This window comes from Syngnathus floridae, chromosome 17 (genome assembly GCF_059516105.1).
Source record: "Syngnathus floridae isolate MCC-2025c chromosome 17, RoL_Sflo_1.0, whole genome shotgun sequence".
Lineage (NCBI taxonomy): Eukaryota > Metazoa > Chordata > Actinopteri > Syngnathiformes > Syngnathidae > Syngnathus > Syngnathus floridae.
Genome location: NC_142429.1, coordinates 7,908,726 through 7,917,849, shown reverse-complemented (window position 1 = coordinate 7,917,849; position 9,124 = coordinate 7,908,726). Strand labels below are relative to the sequence as shown.

Genomic DNA, 9,124 nt, shown 5'->3' with positions numbered 1-9,124 from the left:
ACTTTATATTCCAGACAACAGACTTAAATTGCTCTCATAACGTCTTTTAATAAACTCAACACACAAAACATATTACAAAATATGTGCTTTCCTCTTCGACACATGAATTGCACTCATTTGAAGATAATGGACCATATTATGACTTTCTTCAAACGGGTTATTTTCTTTATTTAGAAAATAACTGGGCCAAAAAAAAATAATTGAAAAGCATTTTTAGCTCACACTCACACAAGGAGGCAAAGAACGGCTTTTGAATGCCCTCCAGGAAAAGCGCTTGAGTCTCTTTTGTGCGACTAAACTTCATACTTCACCAAGCAGAAACGCTGAGCGACTGATTTTATGTTTTAAAGAGCAGAGGATGAGCGCTATGGGCTGTATTAATAAGGCTTGTCACAACACTGAGTTTACTGTTGTTTTTTTAATTGATGGCAAGTACAGAGCAGCATTGGCGAAAAAGAAAAACAAAGCATCCAGCCTTGCAGTCAGCACCGTCCAGCATTCAGGCAGAAGATGGAGAGAAGCCAAGCGTCTTTGCCGAATAACTTTACCTCACTTCCAGTGGCAGACAAATGCAAACCCTGCATAATAATCACTTTTTTAAAATAAATCAAGGAACCAAGCAGACTCAAAACACTTACACCCCATCAGTCCTTTCCCCCCCTCAGATGATTTACTTCCTGCGTATCTTCTCTTGGGTTTGGAACTGTGGGGTGGAGGCCTGCGTGACTTCAAGTCAGGAGCTCAGTGGGTGGTTCCATGGGAAAACCGGAGGTCCTGGTCCTTGAGGAACTGTGCTGCGTTGGAAGAATCACCTTCAAGAGGGGCCAGGGCCTCAGCTGCAGGCGGTTGAGCCTTGGCTGGGCCCTCCGTGTCGGGTGACGGCTCCTCTCCATCTGAAGGGGCTCCTGCATCTGAGATGAGCTGGAGGAGAGCGGCTGCTATTTCTGATGTGCTGATGTCCTGGCTCAGGCAGGGGACTCCAGCTGCGGGTGGTAGTTCTGGAGGTGAGGGGGGACGCTGGTCACCAGGTGGTGGTGCGGGGCAGGTGTTGAATGGCTTCCTTTTGGGCACATCTGGAGAGGACATCACATATTAGTCAACAGTCATGAGGATTTTTTTTTTTCAAGTATGCAAGAGCTCACGCTGTAGTTCCTACCTTGTCCACAAGAGGGAGACAATCAAACGCATTAAAGCATGCATAACTCATTAAAATTTTGCCTATAGTCATGTAAAAGTGAGACTTAAGGTCTGTTTTTAAAGTGAGCACCATTTTAAAAACATTTACACTAAGCTGTATTTTAGCAGCAGAGTGGGAATGGGTGAAAAGAGGGATTGCATGGACAGGGTGACTTCAATTGCTAAGTTTCAGCTTCCTCAAGGCCAAATCAAAGCATTTCATTCAAATGCCTAACCACATTCTTGTTGAATCTGTGTTGAGAGAAAAAAAAAGTAAAACAAAAATGGCATGTGGGTAAAATAAAAGCTAAAAGAAGAACATGCAAGTAAGGTCTAAAGATTGAAAACATTTATTTCCACTTGATAACTTATGAGCGTGTAAAAAGGCGAACATGACAGTCTCAAGCTTCCTTCTGCTGAGAGGTGGTTGTGGTGGTGGTGGGGAAATGTAATACAGAACCAATGAGTGAGAAAATAAACACGGAAAAGTGGGTGAGAGGAAGGGACGAGGATGGAAGGGGGGAGTGGACTTTTTAACTTTCTACAAATGAATGACACTCGACTTTGTGGTGCATTTATTGTGTACACCAGTCGGCTATTCTCGTGTGCAGGAAACCGTCACCCCGGTAACATGAAGACACTTCTTTTTTTCATATATACATTCGGGGAGGAAAAAAAACTGAAATTTGAGGGAGTTAAAAAGTGGACTATCTGATTTACCCAATTAAAATAATCATCGCACTAATTTCATCAGTATATACAGTAATCCCCCGCACTATTGTGGGTCGCCAACCACTTTTTTAAAATGTAAGCTATGCTCTTATTCGTGGATTTTTGCACCAATGGACAAACTGCAAATGCTGGTGTTTTTTTTCTAAGATCAAAAAGCGCCATTCAAAGCGGCGCTCGATCGCTACCACCCACAAATGGCGGGAGATTACTGTATAATAATTTTGTCGCTGGAAATCTAAAGTAACAATACTTTTCCTTTCAGTCCCCAGTGACGACATTCCCCCGTGTCACCTCCTACAGACTAAAGCCAGACTTGCCCTTGCGCTCAGCAGCAGAAGCAGACGAAGCGCGCGTTAAGGCCTCCCCCGACTGGACGCCGTTGCTGCTTTCGTCGGCCTGCTCCTCGCCCTGCGGCTTCATGATGTGGCCCAGGAGGAGCGCCAGGAGGTTGGCCTGCTCCTCCGGGAGATGCCCGACGTCTAGCGCGTCGGGCGACTGCTCCGGTGGCTCTGCGGCCGGCGCGCCACCTTGTTGGTGCTGGTCGGGGGCGTCGCTGAGCGCCGACAGTGACTGGCTGAGCGTCTCTGTGTTGGACAGGTTAAGGAGCTGGGAGACTTGCGCAAGGGAGATGTCCGTCTGGCCTTGGAGGAGGTTGAGCAGCAGGGCCAACTCGGTCTGGTTCAGCTGCTCGGCGGCAGCACCCAACACTGACAAGACAAGAGAACCTCAATCAATGCCAGAACATTACGTCTGACTTATTTCTCATCCAAAACTGGAAGGGAAAAAAAAATAACGGGAAATATTTACCTGACAAATCGTTGTCCGGGACCGCAGCCGAGGGGGGCTTTCGCTGCGGAGGAGGCGGAGGCGGGGGCGGCGGCGCTCCGGCCGGGCTGGTTTGCGAACGACTGTTCTCCCCGCTAGTGGTACCTGACATGTCCTTACGGGGTGCTTTGGGGACATCCTCGGGCAGGCCGCTCTGACGCGCACGCCGCCGCTTTTTGCTCCACAGCTCGTGACAGTCTTGATGATGAGGAAGACTAAAGAGGTGGGGGGAGGGAGGGGGAGATTGAAATGCCTTCTATTACAGAAATGATGCAATCGACTGAAAGATAACTTCAAGTGGACTGACTCTGGCGGCGGCATGTTGATGGGGTCCACGTCGCACAGGAAGTCGCTGTTGAGCGCTCCTTCCGACGTGCAGCGGCGTGAAGGGTCCAGGGTCAGCATTCGGTCTAGCAGGTCGAGGGCTTGGGTCGGCAAGCTGTAGAACGCAATGGGAGAGACGTCAATCAGCTTCCGAATAGACGACGAATCGCAACCAAGGCGGCTTTGGACAAGGGCGTACAAGGCAAATTCCTCCCGCAGTCGCCGGCGGTACTGCTTCTTGGGCTTCATGGTGTTGAAGAGAGGCAGCTTGATAACGTCAGGCCACACAGCAGGACACGGGGAGCCACATAGGCGACTGCAAGACCCAAGATTAAAAAAATAAAATAAAAAAGGCAGGCTTAATATTTTTGTGGATTTGGAAAGATCTCCATATGCGGTTGAAAATGTTTTCAAATATTTGGCACCATATTTAAAATAGCATTTAGGAAGAGAAGTAGCACCAACCTGATGAGCTCCAGTTGCAGAAGCTCCTGATTGGCTTGAAAGATGGGCTTCTTAGTGAACAACTCCCCAAGAATGCACCTGAACCACAACAGGCAGAGAATTAAGTTGATCAAAAATAAATATGAGCTACACAAAAAGATAAAATCTCCCAAGAGGATTTGCTTATCGATTTTACACTCACCCACAACTCCATACATCAATGGCCGGAGAGTACCTCTCCTCGCCCAGCAGCAGCTCAGGGGGTCGATACCACAGCGTGATGACTTTGTTCGTATAAGGCCGGCTGAAAGCATACAAAGTGTGTAAAAGAGTAACAGTGCCATCTAGCGGCGAAAATAAACTACTGAAGAAAAACCACCAAGGTCATAAGGAAGCTTAATTACCTCTCTTCGGAATTATAAAGGCGAGCCAAACCAAAGTCAGCCAGTTTAATCTGACCTCTAAAAGGAGACAAGAGCACATCTGGTTTTAAGGAACACGCGACAAAACATCTCCACACTAAAACGGCAACAGTTGTACCTGTTGTTCAGCAGTATGTTGGAGCACTTGATGTCACGGTGCAGGAAATTGTTCTTGTGGCAGTAGTCCAGGCCCTCCATCAGCTGGCGCATGAAACTGCGGATGTGCTCTTGCGAGAACTGGACCATGCCCGACTCCAGCAGGCCCATAAGGTCGTGGTCCATGTACTCGAAGACCAGATAAAACGCTCCTGGGGGAGGTCAAGGCGAGTTAAATTACTCATCAGCTCCGTTTGACTGATTTTTAAATTTCATTTTATGATTTGAATTGCTTCCCATGCAGTTTATATCCATCCTAAATTTACGTGTGCTGAAAATCAACTATTGGCTCAGCCACTTCTAAATCTTGGAGGCAGAAACTTGGAAAGGGCAAGTGACACAGCGGTTTTCCGCCGCTTACCTTTGTCCTTTTTAAAGTCGACCGCGTCCTGCTTGTCGGTGACGATCTCCTTCATATTGACCACGCTGCAGTGTTTGAGCTGCCGCAGGATCTTGATCTCCCGGATGGCCGTGATGGGGAAGCCCTCCTTCTCGTTGTCCAAGCGCACTTTCTTCAGGGCCACCAACTCGCCTGTCGAAACGCGTGAACAATCAACACCACTGTGGATTTCATAGAAGACGATCGATGAGGTCTTACCCGTGTCTTTGTCCTTGGCCTTGTACACCTGTCCGTAGGTGCCCTCTCCGATGATGCCGATGATGTCAAACTTATCGACGCATCGCTTGCCCCAGTCGCTCTTGGTGTGTTTGCGCTCGCCGTAGCGAGGGCAACAAATCCTGCAAGAATTTAGGAGAAAAAAATTCACATGAGGTTTTAGCTTCTCAGTGTAATATGGAACAAAATGAAGATATAGCCTAAGGAACCCTGTTCCCACGAGAGCCGTGACCTGCCTGCTTTCCATGTCTACCTGCGGCAACACACCTGACTCAAACGATCAGGCGTGTTTCAGCTTTCGACAGAGCTTGCTGATGAGCTGATCATTTGGATCAGGTGTGTTGCACCATGAAGACATGGGAAAACATGGCTGTAGGTTCCCTACACAAGTGCTAATCGAGAAATTAACTACATAAATGTCAATTAAATGCAGATTTTTGTTACGGCTCGACGGACATCTTTTAACATGCGACACTCACTTTGGTCTTTTTTTAAGGGCGGGCAGGGGGAGCGACAATCCGTGATGGGCGGACAATTGGAGAGGTGGGGAGTCGCCCCCGAGCAGGGTGGGCGGCAACGGGAGGTCGATGAGTGACGGCCGGCTCCGGGTTTCCTTCTCCTTCCTGGACCCTCGCTGAGGATGAGTGGACTTCTTTGGGCTGAGCAGGCAAAGAGAAAAGAATTGTTTTGTCGATGGAGAAGAAGAACTACATAATATGCATTTAGCAAACATGCCAGCAGGGGTATGTTAAAACTTTTGCTAATTAAGCTTGATTTAAGTCTATTCTAGGTCCTTCTCACCTGTCTTGAGAGTTTCCGAGCAACATGGGGGGCAAAGGCAGGGGCGGCAACGTGGAAGTCTTGTGGAGCGGCGTCTGTCGGGCAGGACTCCGCGTGGGGACGGAGGCGGGGACTGGAGCGGGTGATTTGGCTGGGGCAGGAGGTGGAACGTTGGTGTTGGCCTGCTGGGGCGGTGGTGGGGGCGGTGGAGTTGAAGCGGTCGAACCAGGGGCATCAGAGGGTGATGGTTCAGGAGGAACAGCAGGAGAGAAGCTGGTGCAAGCGGAGGGTAACAGGGTAGCAACTGGTTCTTCCAACACCGGTGTTTCTTGTGGTGACTGCACCATAGGCGTGGCCTGAAATTCTTTTTCTCCAGAGTCTTTTTGCGGTTGCGGCTCCTCCACTTTAGACCGCGAGGAGGAGGAAGAAGAGGCTGAGGGAGCTGCGGGTTTCTGTGTGGGGGGCGCGGGGGAGGCGGAACCACTATCGCAGGCGCGAGCCGCCGCTGCCGCCGCTTCGGCGGCCTGGCGCTCCTTCTTTCTACGAGTGAGCTCGGCGCCCAGGCTGGAGTTGAGCGGCAGGTGGGTGGAGGGAGGCGAGCGGCTGGCGGGCCGGGCGCCGTAGGAGCCGGCGCCCAACGCCCCGGCCGAGGGGGCGTGCCGCTTGCTGCGGGATCGGGATGAAGAGCGATGAGAGGAGGAGAAGAACATAGGGGATCGACTTCTGGAACGGCCCGAGCGCCTAAAGGAAAAAGTTTGGGGGAATTTTCACATGAATAAAGCAGTTTTACGGCGGTCATCCTGATACATGTTGATAAAGTTGCACAATTATTAACAGACATGGGACAAGCAAACAACTAGAGAGTATGGCTAACATCAGTTTGTTTGTTTGTTTGTTGTCTAGTTACTCATTGTCTAAGAAAGCAGGTCAAAGGAATTCAAGTTTTACTCTGGCACTATCTCGTAGAATCTTAATTTCTTTATTCCATTTACATTGTTTTAGGTTCGCAGTTGAAATGTTCTTTTTTGCTTGTGGTCCTTAAAAGCACCTTGTACACAGAAAGTATGTTTCAGCTTCCCTCCCTACGCAGTAACAAATAGCTCCGAGCAGTTGGTAACAATTTGAATGATTCTAAGTTTGTGCTAACATATTACTTATGCTACTATGCTATGTAACCTCATATGGAGGTCTTTATTTGTGTTAAATAATTTAAATACTGCTTGCAGTTATGCAAGAAGCATTTTTTGTTTTATGTCTAGCCCTGTTTTACATGCTTTGCCGCCATCTTGCGGCATTTACATGCAACTGCAACCCCATTTTAGGCTCCAGTTCACCTGTTGCTCGAGTGAAAAGCAATATGGCTGCCCTGCCAGAAAAAAATAGACCAAACAAAACTAGTGCTGGATGAAATAACTGGAGACATGCTTACCGGGACACTGGGCTTGGGCTGGTGCTGGAGGAGCGTCGGGCCATGTAGGGGCTAATGGAGCGCTTCCTCGAGAAGGGACTGCTGTCTCGTTCAAAGCTGGACGACCTGTGCCTGCTGCCATAGGGGCTATCTGACCTCTGCTTGTTGGACCGGCTCATCTCCCCGTAAGGACTTGGGCATTGCTGAGTCATCTTGCGCCTGGAGTAGCCGTCGTCCACCATTTGGCCGCCCATCGGGCTCTCTGCCATCCTGGGACTAGGCGACAGGGCGACGCTAGCGGCGCTGACGGTATTCTTGCGAGAGTTTCCTCGACTCGACTTGCCTTTGGGGCTCGACTTGTTGCTCTTGGAGGACTTGCGGTGGCTTCGCTCTCCACGGACCTTCTGGGGGTCGCTGTGGGCGACTTCTAGCCGGGCCTCTCGCCTCTGCTGCTTTTCTTTACGCGACTTTCCAGAGCGGCTGCTCTCCTTGCTCCGGGATGAAGATGCCGAGGACGTGGCGCTCCCTACGCTGAGCATAGGGTACATCTGAGAGAACATGGGGTCTCCTCTCTTAAAGTCAACCTCCTGCTGAACGTGACGCTTGGATGATCCAGATGAGGCCGATTTCTCCTTGCCGACACCGGAAGCGCTTTTACTACGATCCTTACTGCTCTTCTTCTTGTAGCCGCGTTCTCCATTACCGGGATCCCGAACTTTGTTGGGGTCCTTGGACTTTTTCCGAGAATGTCTGCGGCTCTTACTCTCACGGGTGGGCTCTTCCCTGATGAAGTCCGGTGAGGGCGAGGGCTCGAGACGTTCCATCAGAACCACCCTTTCGGGCATTCTGGTACCCGGTGGGTCTGAGAATGTGTCAGAGTCCGAGCTGATATCGTCATACTCCACGAGAGGCTTCATTAGGACACTAGGAGGCGCCGTGCGGGCCAGGGACATATATTCGGGAATCGTCGGTGGTGCCGGTGGCAATTCCCGAACTTTAGTCGATTTGTGCCGTTTACGCCTGGACGAGGCCATTAGAGATTTCAAGTGCAACTTGCCGTCTTTGCTGGTCATGTCTCCCGCAGCTGATTGGAGGGCGGTGTGGGCCAAGCCGCCGATGCTTGACTGCGGCTTCCTCTTGGTCCCATGGTGTCGGTCCGACCCAGGCATCCCTTAAGCCGGCGTCGGTACCACCTCTCCTGCGGCTAGGCCTTGGCGGTCCAAGCAACTCATTAACCGTCGATTCAAGTACAAATTCTCAAGTGTTCCTAAGCAAACAAGAATAAACAAGAATCAACACACTAGGCCGCGATGGTCCCGTCGGCCTTCTTCACTGTCGATTCATTCTACTCGTAGTCTCGTCCAAATTCGACAAAATTGATAAATATCCCACCGTTGATCTTCGGGGAAGCTCAATATTCACATGGAGCGAGTCCGTAAATGAAGTTATCCTACCAAACGTTGGAGCATTGCGCTGTCGTCGTCTCGCAGTCTCAACTTAGCTAACAGCTAGCTAACGCTGGGCGAGCTAGCGAGTTGAGCCGTGGAAAAAGAAAAAAAAGTCTCCTTTGTCAAAGCTGTCCTTGTCCAGTGCCAAGTTAGGGAAAAGCTGATTTTATTCCACAGAAATACGGTCTTAGCGTTCACAAGCTAGCAAATGCCTTCACTAAAAGACGCTCATCTCGAACAAAATGAAAACTTGACCCGGTTGGTGCTGTTTATATATTCCCTTTAATGTAAGCTTTATCCCTCCTTAAATTCAATATTTATACGAAATCATAGTTTTTTCGTGTGCAATAGATGTTCCAGTTTACTATCAATGGCTCTGGAAATCAACCAGGCCTATATTTAGGGCGATGCTAGTGGATTTAATAACATCCACAGCCGCAGGAGACTACAAACGCCATTGTGGCTCCTGTGACTAGCAACTTCAGCGCACGACGCCAACGCCGGATCGGGCCGGAACTCGACAAGCTGTCAATCAACGACGCTTCCCAGCGACAGCCAATCAGCGTTTAACAACCCGCCTACTTTTCCAACAAGTGACAGTTTTAGAAAAACATTTTTGGATGCGAAATCGAAAATAAGATAAAACGCAGACAATGTAAATTAAAGAAAATAAATGCGCTATGTTTTTATTTTATTTCATTGGTTCAAACGAAAAAACAGAATGTAACCTCCAAGCAATTAATCATCATAAAGGTATGGGATAAACATTTAAGCAATTCAAACAGGTATTATT

The 9,124-nt window shown here is 49.2% G+C and overlaps 1 protein-coding gene across 2 annotated transcripts; it reads right to left on the bottom strand.

The window, feature by feature from the left end:
- Positions 1 to 399: 399 nt before the first annotated feature.
- On the bottom strand, positions 400 to 8,822 carry cdk12 (cyclin dependent kinase 12). Of its 2 annotated transcripts, XR_015853318.1 has the most exons (16): positions 8,276 to 8,822; positions 6,905 to 8,150; positions 5,497 to 6,216; positions 5,175 to 5,354; positions 4,678 to 4,817; positions 4,441 to 4,611; positions 4,042 to 4,231; positions 3,906 to 3,962; positions 3,704 to 3,805; positions 3,523 to 3,600; positions 3,257 to 3,373; positions 3,041 to 3,172; positions 2,716 to 2,948; positions 2,226 to 2,615; positions 639 to 1,073; positions 400 to 578 (listed from the first exon to the last, which is right to left on the bottom strand). XR_015853318.1 is itself a non-coding variant. In XM_088357380.1 (15 exons), exons 2-15 carry the CDS (start codon positions 8,050 to 8,052, stop codon positions 742 to 744), a joined length of 3,990 nt encoding a protein of 1,329 aa, XP_088213506.1. In that variant the 5' UTR covers positions 8,053 to 8,150; positions 8,276 to 8,822; the 3' UTR covers positions 400 to 741. The 2 variants fall into 2 exon arrangements, 1 of the variants encoding a protein (XP_088213506.1); XM_088357380.1 differs by having other exon boundaries at positions 400 to 1,073.
- Between the last annotated feature and the right edge of the window lie 302 nt (positions 8,823 to 9,124).